The sequence below is a fragment of the Macrobrachium rosenbergii genome, chromosome 3 (genome assembly GCF_040412425.1).
Source record: "Macrobrachium rosenbergii isolate ZJJX-2024 chromosome 3, ASM4041242v1, whole genome shotgun sequence".
Taxonomy (NCBI): domain Eukaryota; kingdom Metazoa; phylum Arthropoda; class Malacostraca; order Decapoda; family Palaemonidae; genus Macrobrachium; species Macrobrachium rosenbergii.
The window spans coordinates 81,432,471-81,457,470 of NC_089743.1; the positions used below are offsets into that span (position 1 = coordinate 81,432,471).

General features: G+C 37.8%; 1 protein-coding gene across 1 annotated transcript in view; it reads right to left on the reverse strand.

Annotated features, from left to right (window-relative positions):
- Window positions 1–25,000, reverse strand: part of trh (trachealess) — a 1,401,459-nt gene that overhangs the window by 22,113 nt on the left and 1,354,346 nt on the right. Inside the window, 8 exon segments of the mRNA XM_067083537.1 lie at window positions 13,830–14,008; window positions 15,166–15,208; window positions 15,210–15,279; window positions 16,140–16,287; window positions 16,527–16,633; window positions 18,038–18,231; window positions 19,137–19,258; window positions 20,896–21,064. Coding sequence (XP_066939638.1) covers window positions 13,830–14,008; window positions 15,166–15,208; window positions 15,210–15,279; window positions 16,140–16,287; window positions 16,527–16,633; window positions 18,038–18,231; window positions 19,137–19,258; window positions 20,896–21,064 — 1,032 coding nt within the window.

A 25,000-nucleotide genomic window follows, 5' to 3' on the forward strand; every position in this document is an offset into this window, starting at 1 on the left:
ACTCCTCAACCAAATGTCGAAATCTTCATTTGCCAGAGCATACGAAAGAGTCAAGGCAACAAAAGCCAAATCCTCAAATGAAAAGCTTGATGATATAGGAAGGAAGGCACCAGAAAGCACACAGTCTTGTGGCGCCATGCCAGAAAGTGCCCAGTCTTATGCCACTGAGCTACGAAATGCTGCAAGACACTAGGAAACCAAAGAAATAACCCCACTAAATGAAAGCAACGCATTCTCCTGGCATACCTCACCTGAAGCACCAAGAAACGGTTGAGAAAATGTGTAACACCACTAAATATAGGAAGAACACTCTCTAGTTGTGCTACACTTGAAACAACAACAGGTGCAAGCAAAAATGACAACAGTACCCCTCATAGTTTATGGCTTGAGAAGCATTTGGGAGGAGGGCTAGTAATACCTGAAGGACTACCTAATGAGACAATGTTGTCAATTGAAAACAAAGCACTTGCCAATAATGCTGCTAGAACAGCACTACTATTTCCAAACCTTGGCATTCTGGGTAGGGCAAGAGTGGTGTGTGGTACTGCTACATCAAATGTTTCTTAATCTATTTGTTTGGTGTTAAAATCACTCCAGATCTTTAACATGCTGAAATAATCAGTCCTATATTTTCTGTGTTATGACCTTTTGTAATATTTTACACTGTACTTTTATTTATAAATGTTGCATAGACTTTGAGCAACACTGCCAGTTCTCTTAAAGGATTCACAATCAAGCTGAGCTGACCTAGGGGCATGTAGAGATCTAATTCTACTATAAGAAAATGATGAGTATGGAAATAAAAATCTCAAGAAACTAGAATGGCACAGAATTGTGCAGAGTATTTTAATCTACAAAAGTATGTAGAAAAAGACCTGTGAATACTTTTAAAGTAATCTCTCAATTATCTGGATTAATAGAGCCAATGCCCTGTCAGGTAAAGATCTCCAGACAAGGGGAAGCAAAAAACTCTGGTGTTCAACAGCAACTTCGCACCTTTGCTCCCCTACCTTGCCAATACTGCATAAGCATAAATACTCAGTATGCTTATAAACAATAACCATCACACTTTAAACTGAAAACTTTATGCAACTGGCAATTAGCTAGGTTATTTAACCATATCTGTAACAAAATATACAGTATAAATTCACAAAAAAGTGAACCTTTTATTTTTGTCTCATACACAACATGCAATACAGTAGGTTACACTACTGGATATATCACTTTCTTTTTCATTTTGCCCAAACCCATTATACAACACAATCTTTAAAATGCATCATACACTAAAAACCAAACCATTTTTTTTTTATTTTGCCCAAACACAGTCTTTGAAATACATCGTATTTACATAAAAACATGGCAAACTTTTCTTTTTATTTCTCCCAAACATTCTATAAAATACGTCGTGCATACAAAAAAGCAAACCTACAAATATTAAAATACTGCCACTTACCCGTGAGCACTGCCCTTGGTGCTTATGATGGCCTGACTTTAAAAACTTGTGAGGAGGTTTACAAGTCCTTCTTCACCTCCTCCACTCCTGATATCATGCAAAGTTGTTTGTGCAATGCTGTACTCATCTATGATACATGACATAGACCATCCTGCCTCGATTCTCCAGAAGATTTCTAGTTTCTTTTAAAGGGTCATACCTTCCTTGGGCTCTTGGGATGGTGGTGAAATTGCAAAAGATGCTGGCACCATACTCAACCTAACGGGACCTGCAATGCCCACAGGCACTGCGATCAAAGTCCACATACTCAGGATATATATCACAATGGGAACCATCTAAAAAGTTCAAACATGCAACTGATAATACACAACTGTATAAAGAGGGAAAACTCTCTTTGGTACAGAGTGCATTGATACTTTCGAGACGTAACCAATCAGAGAAAGATACATTTATGATGCACAGGCCTATCAATCAAAAAATCACATTGATGTATATGTTTCTGCCAGTAGCGAGAAAGTTTACATAAACATGAGGGCTCGACCACCCACGCTACTTCTATTAAATTGATGTACCCAAATCAGCCAAAAAAAGCAATAAACAAAGGGACGTTTCTTGCTTTTAAGCCTCTCTACCTCTTCCACTTTGTGTTGTTATAATTTGTATGTAAGCAGGTGTGTTTCTTAGCATGGTATCACTAGTTCTCTCTCTCTATCTCTATCTTTTTTGTGCTATGCTTGATTCATTTCATTACAAGTTCAGCTGACTCTAATATGACTACTGTATCACATATCATAACAGATCACACGGAAATATTTTATCACCATTGATATTTCACCTTAAATATAATGTTCACATTCAGAGTAAAAGATTAAAAATAGTTACAGTATATATAAATTTCATCATGAATTTTTTCATAGATGTTGGCAACACGAACTGTTTATAACAAGCTCCCCCTTCCCTCAACCAAAGGGAAGAGGTGTGTACAACTAGGGATATTAAATGTTTATCTTTTGGGGTACTTAATTTATGATTCTTTCATCTCTTATACTGTGAAAGTTATAACAAAAAACCTGAAAATAAAACACTGCCTACCCATCTCCAACCCCACTTACAGTGCATTCAAACCCCCCTTCCATCTGGAGAAACTCCTTCCCTGGCCACCCACCTTCCAAAACAACACTCTGAGTGAATCTATCTGTAAACAACCTTCCTGCCACTCCTCTTCCATGGTGCTACGCCTTCCAACCCCACCCACGAAACTTTTCTTGGCCCCCACACCCCCAAACTGTTTCTCAGTCTTTTGAGAATAAGCAGTATTACCAACATTGCACAGCATTGCCAACCATTGGAGAGTGGTTTTTTCAAATTTTTTAAAACATACATATATATTATATATATGTCATATATACTTTCTATCCTTGAAGACTGTGGGTCGTGCTATCGTTCTCAGCTAACCTCTCTGCTGGTCCTGCCGATTCTCCGATAGGCCAATGAAGAATTAGAGGAATTTATTTCTGGTGATAGAAATTCACTTCTCGTTATAATGTGGTTCAGATTCCACAATAAGCTGTAGGTCCCGTTGTTAGTAACCAATTGGTTCCTAGCCACGTAAAATAAATCCAATCCTTCGGGCCAGCCCTACGAGCGCTGTTAATCAGCTCAGTGGTCTGGTTAAACTAAGGTATGCTTAACTTCCTATCCTTGGAGAAATATGCTGCCCTTAGGGTATATGCTAATAAATTCTTTCCCTACACCTACAGTATGATATGGAAAAATTATTTTTATCTTTTTTATGCCATAATCCCTCAATTATCCAGATGCACGTTAACCAGGCGTCAACACTATCTGGACCCCAGATATATATATATATATATATATATATATATATATATATATATATATATATATATATATATATATATATATATATATATATATATATATATATATATAATATTTATCACATACACAATTGTTCTGTGCATTAGTAGTATTACTAAAAGGACCTCATTCAAACTGGATGGTAACTTTTTCTGAATAAAAAAACTCCGTTAGATACCATTCAGTTTGAATGAGGTCCTTTTAGTAATATATATATATATATATATATATATATATATATATATATATATATATATATATATAAATATAAATATAATATACATATATATATATATATATATATATATATATATATATATATATATATATATATATATATATATATATAAATACATATATGAATATATACAGTGGCCCCTGATTTTACGCGTTCCACATTTCCACGATTCACTTTGTCGCTTATTTTTGTGGAACACATCATTCACTGGTCGGTGGGGGAAATTTCACTAATTTGTGGATTTTTCTTTGGGCTGTAGCTGTATCTCTAAAACTATCACTAACCTAATTCACTTTTTTTTTGTAGAGCAACAGTAATTTATTCACTAACTACTGTATTTTTTCATTAAAATATATGTATACTGAGAGAGAGAGAGAGAGAGAGAGAGAGAGAGAGAGAGAGAGAGAGAGAGAGAGAGAGAGAGAGAGAGAGAGAGACTGTTTTTTTACATTGAAGTCTAAGCACAGTATAAATGGATTCTGTAAGTGAAATAATTCATTGATATTTTGCTGTTTTTTCATTAAAAGTAATATATGTATACAGTACTGTTTGAGAGAGAGAGAAAAAAAACTGGAAAGTGTTGCTCACACCTTGAAGTGCTTACTGGAGACGATAACCAAAGGCATAAAAACTATGGTTGGGATGAGAATGTTGCAAGATGCCTATGTGTGAAATTCGGATTAGAGATGAAACATCAACAGTGATAAAATATTCTCTTGTGTACTGTTACAATATGTGTGATAATCATAGTCAACTAAACTTGTAATGAAATACAGTACAATAAATCAGATAAAGTAAAAAATATGACAATGCTACCTACATCAATCTGTCATGATTTGCTGAATTCGTTTATTTTCTCGTTTTTTTATGCTTATGGTACAGTAATTGATATTTTCATTAAAGCATATGTACAGTGCAGTACTGATATACGAGAGAGAGAGAAAGAGAATTACATCACAGAATTGCCAGTGGGGGCCTCACGTGTAAATTCTGATTTTAAATATTTTTATGGTGATTAGTGTAGTAAAAATAGATTCTGAATGAAATAACGTGTTATGGATATTTTGCTGTGTTTTTCTCAGTGTATGTTTACTGAGAGAAAGAGAGAGAGAAAATGATATTTTAAAAATTTTAAATAAATTTATGAGAGATGGTGAGGACAACAAAATGACATAAACCAAGACTGCTGTAGTAAATAATTTTTTTATCATAAATGTATTTGTGTGTAATCACGAAAATATACTAACATGGCTTAATAACCTAACATTCTGTTTGGAGGTACGTGTCCCGTTGTTCTAAACTACCCACATATTTTAGATGCTCTATACAGTAATAGTACTATCCTAAAATATATACCTGTACAGTAAACATAACTGCAAAATCATCTTACACCACAGGAAAATATTAATATACGTAAAATGTACACCCAGTGCATTACAGTATGCACAGAACGATATGTAAAGTTACGTAGGCCAAAGAAAAAATGCGTGTCTGGATGATAGGGAATATCTAAGAGTAACAGTTGTAGGCTGGTACATTTAATTTTGCAACATGAATTTGAAATATTAGGGTGTTCTGGGATGATAGTTTGAGGTATATTTTTGTTTGATCTGTCAAGTTTAGCAATGAACTGTTAAAATAGGCAATTATAAGAGTTTTTGGGGGACATGTAGCCTACTCAAGAGTAATAGTAGTAGGTTACTTTGGGTGTTTTGGGATGATGGTTTGGGGTGTATTTTTGTTCGAACTATCAGATATAAGCATTTTTAGAGGGGATTTTTGTATTTCCGTGGTAGGTTTTGGAACCTATCCCCCACATAAAAATGAGGAAGCACTATAATGTGTATTTTATAATATATATATATATATATATATATATATATATATATATATATATATATATATATATATATATATATATATATATATATATATATATATATATATATATATATATGTATATACTGTATATATACATATATATATAACTATAATATATATCTAAATATATATATATATATATATATATATATATATATATATATATATATATATATATATATATATATATATATATATAATATATAGAGGGTCACACAAATGCACACATACACTTTCCTCGGTGAGCAGGGTTGATCACGCGAACGTGAACGAAGGCTGGCTGGAGTGGAGTGCTAAGGCACCGTCGGACGTGAAGTTGCGCAATCCTCCCGATCAGCTCCAGTCTTCTTTGAGGCCGTAACCTCCTGACAAGAAGACGACTGTACAGGGGACCTCCTCACTGTGTCTCAGGGTGCTCAGCCCTCGAGTCCAAAGCACTGGGTTGGGAACCTGTCCGAGCACTCGAAGCAGTACTGGAAGGAAGTGTCAAAGCACCTGCATGCTTCGGCACTTTCTCCTGCACTGTGCCTAAACCAGGACGGGGGGTGACTCTCTGGTACCGGTCTGGGGTACTCGAGGCTCTTTGGAAACTCAAGTACTCGGAGTGACTCAACCTTGTCGAGCACCCGACACTCCCGTATCTCACAGGACAATCAACAGGAGCAGTTTCCACCCGAGTGTTTGAAGAAACTTAGGAAGAGACAGGCACAGAACCAGTCTTAGAAGTGGACTTCTTACAGCTGGTTTTAAGTACGCGAACCTTAGGGGCTCACGTACTTAAGGCTCCTGAGACATGGGGCCCTGGTGGGGTACGTGAAATGGTTCCCGGGTCTGAAGACCGGAGAGAGCAAGTGAGAGATCCCACTACTTCCCCTGTGGAGGGTCTTCTTGTGGGGGGAGAGAGGCAGCCCCCTTCTTCTTTGGCCAGTGAGCCTCAGAAGAAGAAGGGGAGGAGGCAGCAGATGACAAAGTCTAAGACGAAGACAAGAAGACGACGATGATGACACCTTACGACCCCTCTTCTTTGGTATCTTCTTTAGGATGGTGGTCAGGTCTCCCAACCAGGAGGGAGCAGCAGGAACCACAGGAGCAGCTGGGGCAACAGGAGCAGCAGAAGCAGCTGGGGCAACAGGAGCAGCAGGAACAGCAGGAGCAACTGGAACTGCAAAGGCAGTAGGTAGAAGGGACACCACGTACTGGGGAGCATGAGCATGCATGGCAGTCTGTTCCACCACCACCCGGGTCGTCAGGGTTGGAAAGTGCGTAGACACTGACGTGGGGACCTTCATGAACAGGCGACCAAGAACGACACTCAGCACAAGTAGAACTAGGGTTATAGTCATGCCCTCTGCAACTAGTGCAGAGGACATGAGGGTCCACATCAACGGGCGAGCGCTAGTGCATGCAACCTTTGCCGTCAACCCCAGGAAACGACACACTGGGTGACGGCCTTCCGCAAAGGTTTAGATGATTTGTGGGTTAGCATGATGTAATGTCAAACACACAAATATCAATCACAAGAAAAAGAAAAGATCCCACTGGGAACAAAGTGAAACGGCGATCAGGGCTGAGTGTCAGCAAACACGTCTGCATAGTACAACGGCCAAAAGCAAATTGGAATGTTTACAACTGGGCAAGTGGGACTCCTGCCTACCGGACAGTAGTTAACTGCCTAACCACCTTGTTTGAAATTCCAGCTTCGCTGAAAGTAAATCCTTATGTAAAGGACCAAGGGTTTGTATATTGTGTAGGAGCAAAAATATATATATATATATAAAATATATATACACAGTATATATATGTATGTATATATATGTATATCATATATATATATATATATATATATATATATATATATATATATATATATATATATATATATATATAACTATATATATATATATAAAATTGTATTTATATAATGATTCATTGTATGGGGATGAGTGTGAGAAACAGAAAAACATGAAAACTTTGTTATAAATCTAATTATCTGGATATTTACCTACTGTTTAAGTCTTTAGGTGTGACTGAGCATTCAAAATAAGCAAAAGAATAACACTTGGCTCATCCACATGGACTGTCTATAAACAGCTGTTTTACACCAGATGGCATTGGGATGTATACTTTCTTGTCTGAATTCATGACGCCCCACCAAGATATGGGGAGGCTGGGTGGGTTTCCACTTTGACAGTGTCAAAATATAATCAGGAAAACTTTCATTCTTTGGGATGACTTGTACCTACTGTTAAAGTTTGCTGACTACCACTTGGAACGAGGATGGTGGGCTAGTGCAGTCAGAGAAACATCATCTCAGCCAAGTGAACTAAAAGCTTTTTTTAAAAGGGAAAAAGCTTCTACACATTCTTATGTGATCCTTCCTAATAAGAACTGTTGCCAGGCACTCCAAAATCTCAGTGGACGGCCTCCTACTCGACCTTGAGAATTCAAAACATCTGTTATAGTTGTCTTGATCACTTAAAAAGAGCTTTCTGAAACGTTAGAACTCATGGGTAGTTTGGGTTGACATTCCAAGTGAAACTTTCATGCAGAAAAGGGCGCAGGTGCAGGATGCCAGGGGGAAGACCTCAAAGACTGTGCCAAGGATTCTCTTTACTCCTGATTCGACGCATCTTTGGCAATTGCCTTAAACACTTTGGAGTTAACGAGACAATGAGAAGTGGTGTCAAAGAAAGCTAATAACTGTGAGCTGTACGATAAATATGAACAAAACTTTGTTTCTTTATAACAGAATTATCAAAAACACGACATTCCTCGCTAAGCTTCAGAAATAGGTCTATCTAGGTAAGGTTAGTACTTCAATGTCTCAAGAACCACTGTATCTTCAGGACTAACATTTATTTATAATTTTTTTTTAATCTGGCACAGTAAACAAGCTGTCTTGCTAAGAACAACATACCAACTTCATATGCTTCCACCTCACTATCAGGCCAAAGCACCTTGCATATCTGAGGGCTCTTTACTTCCATGAACAAGCAACTGGAAAGAACTTGTCTTCAACATAGGAAGGCTGAAAATCTGACATTGGATCTGTTTCATAAAACATAGCTCTATGCAGCTTCACAAAGTTGGAAACCAAAGCATGGGCATTCCGAGAACCAGCTTTAAGGCATACAGTACTGCTGAGACCGCTTCAAAATGCACCTCAACAGAGTCACTAACTTCTCACCTGCTTTTACAGGAGCCAAGGTAGAAGCATAGAAAATAGTGCTGATCAATGGATTCATCTTTGGAAAAAAGGACAGGGTAAATCAGAGCAATGCAAACTATGAATTGCTTTAAATTCTGAAGGAGAATAATTAAAATCAGGGTTGAAGTTTGTCATGTCTATAGAAAAAACCGAGATGGTAGAAAATGGTAAATCCATGGACAGACGGTGCAGTGGTAGGCTCCTGAGATGGTGACATATCCAGAACTGCCAGCAATAGCATCACAGAATGCTGCTGGGGAGCATCAGACGGCTGGGAGGGACACGCATGGAGGAGAGAAGGTAGAGGGTTCTTCCGTCTGCACTACACCAGATGTGGCAGCAAACGGAAGGGCTGTTACTACAAATAGGTACAGAAGAGTACAAGCCAATTGAGGGGGGGACTGAGTGAGGTGGTAAGGGTTAACATCAGAAATGGAAGGAATAAATGGTGATACAAGGTGGGCAAAAGACTGAACAACTGGGGCACTGATGTGCAGTTCAAAAATTACCAAAGTAACTGGAACACTAAGCCTATAGACCCTAGATAACTCAACAGATCACACACACCATCACTCTTGTCAAATGACGATAAAATTAGTCAGCTGTTATAAGTTATTCTCTTTCGGAGAATAACTTATTATGAGATGGTAGTTGGCTGAGAGAGGGGTAGCGAAGGACACAGACCTCCATCCCAAGATGCGCCTTGGTTACCTGGCAGTAATGAAAGCCTACTGAGGAAATTGCAATCCTTACTCATAATATACCAAGTCAAGTGCCTACCTGACTATATCAGTAAACTCATATCTTTAAGTTCACCCACCCATTTCCCCCGAACCACATAGGGAGCTCTAGAAGATTGAGCAGGAGGATTGAGAGGTGAACAGCACTGGAAGAAGAAAGAATAGAACCCTGAGACCAGACTTGGTGAACAACACTGGAAGAAGAAAGAATAGAACACTAAGACCAAAGCACAATACCATACAAGAGAAACACAGGCAGAAACAATCAAAATTATTATTGCCGATTCACATGGTATGCACTACGACACGGCATGAAGAATTTTGACAATGTAAACATACCAATGCCAACTGGTGGAGAAACAGGAGATTCCAGACAATCCATCCCAGTCAACCAAGTATTAATCTTTTGTTTATTTTGAGTGCTGATCACATCTAACAGCAAGCAGCATGCTGTACGCCTACTTTTACAGTAGGTATGATTCATTCCAATGACGTATGGTTAGTCTCAAGGTCAATGTAGAAGGTAGCGATTATTCTACGAAAGATTGGAGGGAGGATTTAAATATCCTCAGAAACAAAAAGCTCTGCATGATGCGACGTGAGAAAAAAAAACTCGCTGGACTCAAAATTGTATATTATACTTTTTTATTTTGGTCTAGTTCAATACTTGCAATTGGAATTATAAAAATAAAATATCCGTTTACAAGTTAAGATATTCTTCAGCACTCTTTCCACTGATCTTGTTGTGGAAATAATAAAACTTACTGTCCAAATACCTCAAGAGATACTATACTGTGTCAAACACACTCAAGATAGCTAGGGTGTGGCCAGGTAGAAGCAGCACCACAGCCACATCTGTTCAGTATTTAAATCTTTCCCTTTACATTGAATTCATGGTTTTGCCTGAATTTATCATTTACTGGAAGTAACCACTTTGGCTTTCCCATGCTGTCCTATCATGACAAAGGCTTGGTATGACTGTTCCTCAAGTAGATGGTTGGTTTAGATTACATACACTAAGTGTAAAAGAATAAATTGAATAAAGAATTTAGGCAAAAGGCAAACGCTGGGACCTTTGGGGTCATTCCAGCGCTGAAACAAAATTGACAGTAAAAGGTCTGAAAGGTGCAACAGGAGAAAAACCTCACAATTCCACTATGAATCAATTGTTAGGATAGAATTGGACATTGAATAATAAAAGAATATGAGACACATCATGCAGTAAAGGGAATGAAAGGGGTTGCAGCTAGGGGCCGAAGGGACGCCAGTAAGTGTGAGCTGCCCTAAGACAATAGTGGGTAGGCCCAAACAAAAATTATTATTGCTATCAAGGGAAAGGATTAAGAAGGAATAAACCTTGGCTGCCGAGAATAAACACGGTCACTGCATTTACCCGGCTACAAGTGGCAAAGCGTGGGAGCGTGGGAGAAAGCCTCGATGCCAAGACAGCTCAGAAAATGGTATAGTTAACTCGACAGAGGCAGCCGAGACAAAAAAGTAGAAACAGTAGGCTTGAGACCGAAAAAATACACCTACAGCAGGCTAAACAATACAACTGGAATAAATAGACTGAGGAGAAAAAAGGCGTGAAGGAACAAGAAGAGACTCAGATTCGGACAAAGAAAAAAATTGGTCAACATTTGATTGAACAATATATCTTGACACTGAATAAATAACAAAAGCCTTAACAACAATGCAATTGTTATCTTTAAAATTAAGAAACAACAACGGCAATGTCGATAACTAGAACGACGATTAACGCTTCCGAAACGACCTTTTGGCGAGCGAGTCAAACACTTAACCGATCAAAACGTTTGAAAGGACGGTGTCGGAGGGCACAAAATAACCTCACCCCGAGAACTGACCCGGTTCCGAGGCAGCACAATCTTCCGACTAAGGCCTAAAGAATAACCTCTAGACCTTGCTTCCAATTGCCACAGGACAGTCCTAAGTTTGGGCTACAAACTGAAGAGCCCACCGACACCTTTCCTCTCGAAGTGGATCGCGAAAGAGAGCGCACATAATGGAGGACACAGACTGGTTACCCAAAACCAGAATTTGCTAGAATGTTACTCTCGACTATGATCGCATTTTGGACTTGAAAATATAAGTATCCTTAGTTTAGTATGTGCTTTGAACGTCTCTGACATTCATTTTCTTAACAGCCAAATCATGCCTGGCCTGATGCCTTCAAGGCAAGTCAGGTCATACCCTATTGCACTGATACTGGTTTTAGCTCCCACCAACTTCATCACGAATAAAAACTATATTAGTTAGGTGGGAAGGAGGGGGTTCTATCTAAAAGTACTCAAATACAATTGAAACCAGATATAAAATGTTCAAACAATTCTATGAGATATATATTTCAAGTTCAAATGCAATAATGGTTTCAAGTGAAAAACCCCAGGTGCAATAAACCACTTATTTAGCTTTCAGAATACGACTAACATCCTGTTTACTTTCAGAATAAAATTCTTTTGAACCCAAGAGGAGCGGAGGGGCGAAGCTGGGGGACGGAGGAGAGTAATTAGGAGACGTATGAGCCGGCAAAGAAACAGGAAGGGAATTAAAACGTATATCGCTGTCTAATTAATTGCTTCCTCAATATAACTATCCCTCCTCCTACACATAAGGAATTATAAATTAAGTCTGATCACCTCTTTGTTTACCTTTATTGTTTTTACAAAAGGCAAATGACCATTCTATACCACTTAGAGAATAGGCTACAGTGCATATCTATTTATACAGAATACAGTTTACTAACGTAGAAACGTTCCTGCAAAACCTGATGTTTTGTTCCTGCCATGGATCGAAGACATCCTGAGCGAACAAAACAAGTCACAACACCGAGAAAAAGCCACCAACATTTGCTACCGAACCACCAACAACTACACTCGCGTACATCGAGAATTATTCTGAGAATCTGTAACATACCTAAAATACACCTGGTGGCAAACGGGTGAACTAAGGTTCCTCGTTCCTAATCGCTATTGTCGCTTACTCAACAAACAAGCTGCCACACACTATACTGTTCGTGTTTGGTGCTGAGCTATTTAGCTTTAAACAGCTTTACTAGATTTTCTCTTTCGTACCGTTTAAGGTGTCACTTTTTTTAATCAGCAAGACACCATAGTTCCAAAGCTTGTTTGACTGAATGCATCATATACCGAGACATATGGTATTCCAAATAAATATAAGAAGAATGGAACTAATGAAGACACATGAGCACAAAGCCACCTGGAATCAAGTGGACTTTCCTTCATAAAGTAAGAGGCCCTATTTAGGTAAAGGTATGAAATTTGTTTGAGCACCTAATTTATTTTAATGTCCTATTTTTTCAGTACCAACCGTAAGTCTTGGACACAGATTGGTCAGAGAAGTTTTGTAGAGATGTTTGAAGTCATTCATTAACCTAATAATAAAATTTGCCGTTTTAATGAAATAAATATAGATTTATTCTTTTAAAAGAACAAATTCTTTGTTCCAGCTACATACAAAATGAGAACTTATCTCGGTCGTGTAGTTAAACTACTTTAAAACAATGATAACAAAGTTGATGTTCGCCGCTTCTTTGTGCACTTCAAATGAAATACAAAGTGTGCTCAGGTAAGCATACATAAAATTACAAAAAAGATGATTTTGATGAAACAAACTTCACAAAAGTAAATGAGACATCACTGTGATAAAATGTAAAGAATGCAAAGAGAGAAAAGGGAGGGAGAGAAAAATCAATCATAAAGCCGAAACGATAACTAAAGATTTTGAGTCCTCATACCCACATACAGTATGTTGAGGTATAAATTTAAATGCCAAAGATGAGCATCTCAGCTACTGCATAGCTAAAAGGATAAATATTTTATGAGACGAATTCACCATTCAGTAACAATCAGCAACACTGGCAGCTCATAATTTGGAATAATTGAATACATTGTACCACTAAGATCCACAATCATAACGACCAACCTATACCTTAAATGGAAATAAAATAAAAAGATAACTTGATTTCATACACTGCAGAATCAACGTCTTTTCATTATGGGGACCATTATTGCAAAACCAAATTCTGTTTTTTTAAAATAATCTATGAAAATGACTCCTTCATTGTCACCATAATTTCACAGGCCAAATAAAACTTCCTACACATTTCAGTCATAATGACACGATCACGAGAGGTAACGGTGCAGGCAGGCTACTGCAACGTGTGTAAAGAAAAACACCATTCTATCTATGACAAAAAGACTTTTGTCACATTCAGGAAATACATTCCGAACAGACGCTTTCTTTTCTTCTTTCGCGTCTGTGTACGTGCCCACCATGACGTGCAACCCCCATTTTCCGATGCTCGTACCTACCCAAGACGTGCAGCCCCCATTCCTCCACCGACACCACCCAATCTGTTAATACTGGGGTTAATCACAATGTTATTACCTCCGTTTTAATTGAGCCCGTCTATAAAACACTAGGGATTACCTCGTAGGTGAGATCTCGCTCTGTAGGTCCCTCCTGTGAGGAATGAGTGCCTGTTGAACCACCTCTCTCCCCAGTGGTGTTGGCTGTTGATCTCGGAGAACTGCTACTCTCTTCACCCACAACACCACAACTTCCTTCTGGGGAACTGGCTATATGTTGTAATTAAGATTCTAAAATAAGATGTAAACAGGAATACATATGATTAATCTCAACCTAAATAAACCACTTAGGTTATTGATTAGTCATGAATATAATTGTATGACAATTTACAACTGGCATTAAAACAACCCTCACACGCCATGTATATGAGCTTTCTCATTTTTTTAAAAAATAAGTTGCATTATATTCCATACTCCTAAATTTTTAGCCTAAGCCTAGTGTTTGATGTCGTTAACCCATCTTTTCTACTAGTTCAATAATTATGAACATAACTCTGAACATTGCAAAAGCTTTCAACAGAACATACCCCATACTCTGACGACGCAAAGGTTTGCAACATGTAGTTTAGAATGATGTATCTAAATCTACTTACAGCCCTTTCTTGCAATAAAACGACCCAGTTCTCACTCCCTACAAGTTCCTTTATTTTTAGAACAGAGTTGTAAACGGTGATTATGTTTATGAACAAGTATGCCACACCACAAGTTTTCAGTGACTGTTGACCTACCTAAACTCTGAAGAGCTATTGTCCTCTCGTATAAAAAAAAATGTTCTTTCCATAAATGACTATATTTGAAGTTGGTAAAATGTTAAAATTGGTTGGATCCTGATCATTCAGGTATTAACTTAATGGTCGGGGAATGTATTACAGGGAATTCAGAGAAGTGAAGGAATATTATAAAGTACCCGAACAGAATAATAAATCACATTTCTCTTCCTAAATATGGAAGATCACGCTACTTTCATAATCAAGATTCATTCGATATCAGGGCGTCATTTAGCGGGGGCTGGGGGCAACTGCCCCCAAGACCAAAGTGCCCCCAGCCCTCAACCCCCCCTCACCCCACCCGGCCCCTGGTAAGCTTACAGCAGCTGGTTTTCCATTATTCCTGCACAGAAATTCAAATGTGTCATCACACGTTATATCTGTTTATCTATCTACTATTTTATGCTAATAGCTAAAAAAAAACCTCAATCTCTATTCATTTTGTGCTTCAAAAGCTGTAAATAGCTCAAATAAAAAAATCCAGGAATCAGGCTCCTTGCTCGCAAACCGCCTCGCTCCCCATATCAAAACTGCAAAATGACGCCCTGTTCTGATATCGTTGTTTAAGATAACATACTGAGTACTCACTGGATGGCTCAGGTGTTGCTGGATTAGTATAATCAAGATCGTCTCTCTCTCATGTTGGCCAGAGCAGGGTCTAGCTGAGTTTGGTCCATTACTAAGGTGTCATACTCTGTGCCACTGTAAAAAAACGAAACATGTTTATAAAAAAAAAAACACTAGAAACCCTACTTAATTTTGAGTTCATGCACTGATTTTCAAAACCATTCACGAAGACTGGACAGTCTTGGTACAGGATACAACATGAACAATTTATTTAATTTGTAAAGAAATTTGTAAAGAAAGGAGCAAGAACAGTGTACTCAATTTTCAATTCAAATTAAAGTTATGAGACTGAGATTCTAAATTTGGCTTCTGAAGTAAAACTAGTATCATTCAAAAAGAATCTCAAAGAAATAGTTCTGTTTAATGAACAAAACAGAAAGGATATGCTTGACATTCTTTTTGTTATTCTAATTTCCTTCAACAACAGACTCCGGCTGTACAAGACATGTTGTCTTTAGTCATCTTTCATTGAGAGAGAAAATTCGTACTTCCAACCATGCTTGTCTGTTACCAAGAGAGTTCAAAATCTTTCCACTGGTCTTGAAACTTGCAGATACTGATTAATGAATAGGAGAAGACATGATTTAATTTTGGTGAAGACTGAAGATCCAGAAATAGAAGCAGGAGTCAGGAGTAACTTTCTAGACCTGTGTTCTTTAGTCTTTCATAACAGTGTTTAATGCAAGGGAAAAGCAAAGAGCACAAAAAACTGAAAAACCACAATTTTAACGCTATAACTGTCATGGGTCCGAAACAACACACCCAGAGAAAATGGCAGAAGTAATTTGTCACTGGCAAGGGTCAGGAATCTACCAGCCACCATTTTTATCTCTGCGCAGCTGTGACTTAAATATACAACAATAAAAGAATTTTCTAGTTTCGTATAAACCTTGAAACAAAACACCGAAAACTCATTAACAATTTACCTTCCATACCTAATGATATAATTTACACAAATGATATTTTGCTCGTCTCCATTTTTGTTGTTGATAACAACTGTGGCGCAAGTTTGCATCCATGTGTAGCCTCCAGTCTTGTTCAGTAACCGGAAGTATGGACTCATCACCTGGCCTTTCTCAATTACTGGAAAACAATGGCAAGAATGTTAACGCTGGAAACTCCTGGAACTTATACATTAGGTATTGTCATTGTCATAAACTGTCTATTAATACCCAATTTAAAGTGGTATATAATTAAATGACCTATTATACCGAAAATGACATAATTGGAATGTGTTCGAATCTGAGTTAACGGAATATGTTCAAAATACCAAACCACCATGAATTCTAAAACATGTCGGAGGTTTCCTAAAAGATATTTACGATCAACGTGAGTTTTCCGCAACTTCTCTACATCTTGGCCATGGCACAAGGAGTAGAGGGACCTTCCTTGCAGTTCGTCAGGGGTGTAATCCAGCAAATCTGCAACTCTGTGAGCGAAAAATTTTTAAAGAATAAAACTTGAAACCTTTGCATGATATTGATTTTATTCCGTGTTTTAAGTTTCACCTGGTTTACTTCATTATTCAGCTGACATTCTATTAAAATGATAAAAAAAATTCACTTCCGTTGCTACAAGCATCGAACTGAATCGCTGCTTGAAAACTTATTTTTCATCTTTGCTCGTGAATCATTCTAAGGCAGACTTTCCATTATTTAAGTCAAATAAAAATACAGTTCCCATTTGAAGATTTTAGGAAAAATGGTACTGGCAGTCTGCTCATGAAAAATTGAGTGATTCTCTCAGTTTTGCTTGAAATCAAAACTAGTCAGCTCAGACCAAATTTCTATAATAACGTTTAACATTGCAATCCACGAAAACAATAACTTATGAGATCGTTCTTGTACTAACAAAATCATATGAGTTTACAACTATAAGTCTAATGAAAACCCAAAGTTTGGTTAAATGAACGTGATCTAATCTGACTAAATTTCGAAACTTTCGTTGCCTAGAACTGCTGACAATTGTCAGTTGTCCCTCGGACAATGACGTCTTTGAATTCTGAATAAAAGAACTGAGAATATATTGGTGTAAATCACATGATCAGAGTAAACATTTAATTGTCCAATAGAACATCAGTATCTTCAAAAAAAAAAAAAAAAAAAAAATCGTTTTTCCTCACACCACAAAATACTTTCAACTAGTCTAATGAGAGTAGATTAACCAAGCTTCCCCTCATGGCTATCACGGCTGCTTCCCAATTCTCGACAAAATGATCTAAACTACATAGAAATCCAATATCCGCTGGTTTTAACTTAAATGAATACAACGACTAATTGGTCTGGTTATGATACTTTAGTAACAAAAAATGGGATAGTACAAGGAATTTCTCAAGTTTTTGAAAAAAACAAAACTACTCTAATAAAATACAGTAACACGGCAGACTTTAAAAGTTAGTCTCTGTGCAAGTTGACCCTTTTCGGCATTATCAGTGTGCAAAGACACATTTATGCTTTGAAGATAAAATAAAACAAAAATAAAGTTTTCATTGCATCTCTTGTAAAGCATGAAATATACGAGCAATAAGGACATAGGCTACGGGATAAGCATCCTACCAGATATGGTAGCTCAGATACAATATACCTCTTTTGTTTTGTTGTAATTAACACTTTTAAAGGCTACATGAAAAAGCAGGAGTTATTTTGCTCAGTTATTTGTGTATTCACCCTGTAGTAAATATTATGCATTCATAGTCACGAACTCATTCTTTATGAAGAATAACAATGTTACCAAATTAACTGTTCCACATTCTCAAGCGTCCCTCCAGTGAGATCGGCTAAAACTGTTCTTCAAATGACTCTCAACGCCCGAGAAGAGGGCCACCGGTACTTACTTGGGCTCACAGTGCGCTATTCTGAAGTCGAAGGTTATCCTGGTGACGAACATATCCGACTCTAATCTAACTTCGTGGACAGAAGGGGGAGGCAGCGCTATAGCCAGGGCAACCAAACCCATCAGGGTGGTAGAGTTTTTTCTCGAGTGGCTGAAGACGTACTGAGGTCGTAGGTGTCCTAGTATCAGCACCACCTAAAATGCAATATGCAGAACACATATACCTCACCTTTTTTTTTTTGCTGTTTACTATACAATATATGGGAATCTGGTTGTGAGTCAAAAGCTGGCATATATAGGTTATCAAGAACGGTAAGAAACTAACACTGCGGCACTAAATACAGCGAATACCTCGACTCTCATACTATTTTCGGTGTTAATTAAAATATTTGATCAGAAAAGTTTAATCTCATTTCCCCACTCCCGTAAAAAAAACTCTAAATAAGTTGAAGCTTGTTTTCAATGGCTACAAATTAGCATCGGGCAATTCCACTCACTAATTCTTACTACGCCCATTACTAGAGGCATTTTTTACCCGCTCTAGTAAGGTGAAGCTGAATCTGTTTATATCACTTGGATATGAACGCTAAGAAAAACACATACACTTTATCGTCACAAGAAAAATGTTTTTAATCGAAATTAGGCTGAAACATATAATAAACACAATCTCTAAGCTAATTCTGACAGCCGTAAAGTAGCATCATAAAGAACCAAGTAACTGGTACACTAACTGTTATCTAGTCGTTCTTATCTTAACGCTGAATCTTACTAGTATGTCATCATTCACTTATTCATTACCAATCATATCACTGACTTATATATTTCGCCTTCATTACCAATCATATCATTAACTTATATATTTCACCTTCATTATGGCGCTGAATAATCCTGATGGGTTCCGGCGCTTGGTCTGCAAGACCTAGATTTCATAAGCAATCAATCAATCAATCTGATCATATTCTCCCAGTCACTTCCCAACACCCAAAAATGCCCTGAAGAGTTGAAAACCAAACCTCCCTCCCTCCTTCCTCGACGTGGTTCAGAACCTCCCCATCGCCCTTTGGAACTCACCCTTCGAGTGCCCTCACCCTGTAACTCACTCTGTATCCCGAACTCTTGAAGTGGCAGCCTCTCTTCGTCAGCGTCGACTTCATCCTGATGCAGAAGGCGCGGTCGTAGCCTTTGTGTTGAGAGGTGCTGGTGATGGCCATACAAGTCGCCACTGTTCCGTTTACACCAAAGTTCAAAGACAAAAAATCATTAGAGGACAGATCCGTACTCATTCGTTGATAAATGGAACATGCATTAATTTCCCCTCTAAGGGGAAAATACTTATCTATCTCTCTATCTCCCTCTCTCTCTTTCATACATATATATGTATATATGTATACATACATATACATGATAGACATACATACATACATATATATATATAATGTATATAATATACTTATAATATATATATATATATATATATATATATATATATATATATATATATATATAATATATATATATATATATATATATATATATATATATATAATATATATATATATATATATATATATATATATATATATATATATATATATACCTATATATATAAACATACATACATACATATATATATTACTGAACATAAAGATTAAATCTAAATCCTGCTTTTATTTTCATAATACATTTCACTTTCTTTTCTAGCACAACATTTTGACTGAGTTGGACTTCGTCAGTTTATCAATTAACTTACGACAGAACCTTTGTTATTTTCAAAGGTTACGAGTTTGTAGGTATTCATCACTAATATTTCTCACGTGAGATAACAATCTAATCAACAAATGTAACTGGCTCAGGGGCATTCCACCATGGAAAAAAAGCAAACGACCGAGAGAAAAATGCAACCGATATTTCTCCATTCAAAAAAAAGGCGTATATACATAATACTTTCCGGCATTGGTATGCATAAAGTGCGGCCTAAGAAAAGAAAACATATTTCCTCACCAGATTGAACATCGTGCGAAAAAACAACTCGTATTTCATGCCCGTTTTTATGATTGGAATTTCAACTTGATTGGAGCAGTCTCAATATTTTAAAGGAAAGGAGGAATTTTTTTGTTGTTGTAAACTATGACAGAGCCAGACGCTGAGGATTAAACGAAAGGATCTCACCGAGGGACAGCCATTCTGAAAGCTGTCACTTAACGTATTACTAAATAACCTCCCTGGTAAAGACTAGAGAGTAAGTTTGGATACACTGAAAAGACTCTGAAGTGGTAACATAATATGATTTCTCTTTATAACTACAGATCATATTCATGCAGAAAAAAAGGAGATAAATATGATTTATGACTACTTCACTCCACGATGTTAACTTCTTTTTTCACAAATGAAAACAATTACATTCCAACCGTACATGGCGACACTCACTATTACCATTACATTTTTCATCTAACAGTAAATCACCGGCGTTTCCATCCTGTTGAACAACTGACTACCCTTCCAAGTATTAATATTTTAGTATAACAATTAGTATTCAATAGATAATGGGTCTTACATGGTAAATGCTGCACAGAACACCGCAAACAGGTAAAAGACTGAAAAAAAGGGGCGGACAACTCACTTACTATTCATGCATATGCAACAGTAAAGGATCCAGGATCCAGAAATAATAATCAAGCAAACAAACGAAAGAAAAGGTTGAGTGTCTTTTGCCCGTTTTCCTCACATCTCTCAGTCTCGCTTCCTACCGAACTGGGTCGCGTCCTTTTCCTGTTTCCCGTATTTCTGTCCACTTCAACCCGCCACCACGACAAGTGAGTGTTGTGTTAATACGGTTAGTGTACTTACATGGAAGCTTACCGTCAGGGTTCATGGTGCCCTGGGACCCTGCTGGGCCTTCCTCTGACCCGAGAGAGGAGGGTGAGGGTAAAGACTGCCCTGTCGCCAGAGTCAGACCTAACTGGTCTGCCAGTTCCTGGTGGTCTTGCTGATGGATGTAATCAAAGACACTGCTACCTGTCATCTCGACCTGGTTCAATAAGGAAGAGTTAGTGGTATGTAGAACGAAATGTTCAAAAATTCAGTATACTGCCGATACGACATGATACATGGATTCTGAAAAACCATCTACCTTTGTATGAGAGAGTAAGGTAGCTTTTATTTTACTAAGCTTTATCAAAACGTCTAAGTGTGACTGAAAACAGTAATCATAGCAGTATATGAAGAGAAAATATGGTAAGGAACGAAGACTAAGTGTTTGTTAAACTTAAGAAAAAATTAAAATAGTGTTTTTAAATACTACTGGTGGATTAACATAAATACACAAGCACACACTGCACGCTATTCATGACATAAAATATACAAAAAAAAAACTAGGAGAGAGTGACAGAATGTTTACGCAAACAATAGGTATGTTGAAAAAGTTGGGCGAATTTTCTCCTCTTTGTGCACAAAATGAACAATAGGATATAGCGTTCTGTGCATCTGAACTGTAACCAGCATTTTTTACAATGTGGATTTAAAGCATAATCTGGAAGGATGTAAAAAATAAAGAAAAGAAAAACGGAACGGAGGAAAACAAAATAACGCATGGATAAATAGCTGCAGTTTAAAAATTACCAAAACACCAATATGAAAGGGAAAAGACTTGTAGTATTTCCAAACAAAAGGAAACCTCCATGCGAGACTGTTAATGGGAATGCATAGATTTGAGATTTGAAAACCTTGGTCATACAAGGCAATTAAATGTGGCACATGACGTACCCCAGGTGCCATAAACAAGGGGGCACAGATTCTCCCATGAAATACGCAAAACAATTCAAAGGAAGCGATGCCAGGAGCCCTCTGCTACCCTAGCAATCTTCAGGATCAAATCAGCAACCTGTCTCATTACACTGTCTTTCGCACTTTGCCTATGTTGTGATGGAGATAAATCTGTTCACTGTATAGTTTTATACTCCGGCTCTACAATATTACACTGAGTATTCAACAGCAGCTTTTATCTGTATACATGTATGAATACACAATCCATTACCTACTAACTGCTGTACCATAACGACCAAACACGACAGATAAGGAAAAATGGTAATTTCTGTTGCCACTCTGTTAAAGAGCGTCTGTTCCGTAGTTCCGTAGCCTTACTCAACTCTTGCTCTCTGACTGAGTAACAGACACCTCTCAAGAAAACAAAGACAACAGGGTATCTTCGATAACTGTGACATGAACATGTGCGCCAAGAGTAAAGTGTGACGCAACAGATACATAGGATTCCCTTCCGTATTTCCGCGCTGATATGAACTGATATAAACCGATAAATCAGTTGAGACCACATAAAATTATCAGAGCAGCAGACGGGAGACTATTACACGAATAAAAGGGAGATAAGCAAAGCCTCTTCTCGTTGCTAATCAAGTCCATCAACGAGAAATTAGCTCATCTTAAAAGTTTGCTAATGACTGAGGGGAGATTTAGTTAATCAGTACCATGATTGCAAACTCACCCATTCCAACTCTCTCTCTCTCTCTCTCTCTCTCTGTGAGAAACTTGCGTTCCTCTTCTTGCGGCGTCGTTCTCCTTCCTTCGCTCTCTTTTCTTTTTTTTTTCATTTTGACACATGATCTTCCTTTCATCTTACGGCATCTGCCCCTCATCTCTTTAAAACGTCTCTCTCTCTTTTTCTCTCTATGTACCCGGTCTCTCTTTTTTTCTCTCGCTAGCAATATTAAGAGCCGCACCTCCTTCTTGAGAGCTTTCTTCATTTTATTTCAGATATTCATTTGCCCTTTCTATTCCCGCCGTTCTTATCACTTGAATTTTACTCTAAACTTTTTTCATATCGATTTTCACTAACGTATTTACTGCTTGTTCGCCATGAACGCTCTCTCTCTCTCTCTCTCTCTCTCTCTCTCTCTCTCTCTCTCTCTCTACATAACATTCTGACGTTACTTCTGCGCTGAACCAATTTTTTCCTTCTCTGAAATCTAATTCACTGGCAAATGCTGGAGGTGGCACTTCTGTACAAATGTACATATACTAAAATATATCCTGCACCGTTTGTTATGCTACATTTCATGCTGACATTTAATCTCGTTTAATTTTACTCCTCTCTCATTTCTTAAGTCTCTAAATTTATTTCGACCTCTCTCTCTCTCTCTCTCTGTTTCTCTTTTTTCCTCTCCATCTCTGTCTCTCTCTCTCTCTCTCTATTTCTCTTTTTCACTCTCCATCTCTGTCTCGATCTCTCTCTTCCGTGGTTTTCATTTTATTTCTGGCAAGGAAGTCGTCTCTGTTTTATTTTCCACATGTAATATAAGTTTGAACTATTCTGAAATGTGATTCTCTCTCTCTCTCTCTCTCTCCTCTCTCTCTCTCTCTCTCTGTGTTGTGCGGCTCCTTTCATTCCTGGCGAGGGAGTCGTCTTTGTATGGTTTTCCACATGTGTTATAAGTTTGTGTTTTATTCTGAAAATGTGATTCTCCGTCTCTCTCTCTCTCTCTCTCTCTCTCTCTCTCTCTCTCTCTCTCCTCCCCTCGTGCGCTTAGTATCGAGCCGGTGGCGGCGCCGTAGCTTGTGTTCGTGCCCGGCATCCCAAAGTAGGTTGAAGCGGCCGCAATGCGAAGAGCACCGACAACACACCACCTCCAACACCACCAACCCAACGCCACCAACATCATCATGGCCTCCTCCTCCCTCCTCCTCCTCCTCTCCTCCTCCTCTACCTCTTTCTCCACCTCCACATTATACAGCCTCAAATTGTTATTGCCACCACCACAATGAACCCACTCTCAGCCTAACATCCCATGCTTCCCGTGTCTGTAATTTCTGTGCAAATGTGTCCACAACGTCACTAAGGAATATATCAATCTGCTTGTCGTGGCATAATCATGTTAAACTAGATCGATGATCTCAGGTAAATGGGGACAGAGCCAGTTCTCCAAGTCTGTTCTCTCTCTTTTTTAACGTATTAATGGAAATGAATGAAATGGCCCTGCAGTCACTAAAATCAACCCTCTCTCTCTCTCTCTCTCTCTCTCTCTCTCTCTCTCTACTCTCTCTCTCTCTCTCTCTGTCGTTCCCAATTGCAATCTATTAATCAATATTTGCACGCTCCATGTCGAACAAAAATTGTGATACATCTTTAGAGATGTTCAGTTTCTATTAAAATTGTTTACGTAGCGTATCCATTGCCTCATACTGTAATGCCACTGAAAAGACTAATTAGAAAATCAAGGGAAACGTAAATTATTTTCTCATACTCTGAATTCTTTTTATTTAACTGGTTTTAAAACGATAAATAAACAGTCTGCGTCCTAAAGGATCCTTCAAGCGAAAATCCGTACAGTTAACGTTCCTGAAGGCATGCTTGCCTTCCGCCGATAATGAAGAATTCAAAACTCAATTTATTTTCAGCCTGATACAGTATCCGAACGAAAGAATTACTGCTGTATGTGACTGAGTCAGGCTTGATACGTCATGGAAATACATCGCCAAAATTCTAAAGCAGATACACAAACCCACACTCTGTAGATACAGATATAAAGATTGCCAACAGCCACAGTGACCATGTTACTACAAAAAAAGTAGTTATTGTTAAGCTCACTTTGACATATAGGGTACGGGTTCGAATCCTGTCACGGGCGTCAGAGTTTCCTCATTCATTTCTCCATTGGTATCTAAGGCTTTGTAATGATAACCGTATCCAAAGGGTGCGAGACAATCAAGATGATAAGAGGTGATGGTAGTTCTTTGAAATACATTTATATAAGGTAAAAAAGTGACAAGTAGTTCCTGTATATATACAGAAATAAGAGGTTGATTACAACTCCAGTTTATCCAATTTAACAACTGGATAATACGAAATCGACTAAATTTCTTTCAAGGATTTATTACCATTACTTGTTAGTTGAAAGTTGGACGATTTCTAAAAATATGCCTAACCGTGAGGGCTGTTCTGCATTCTATGTAT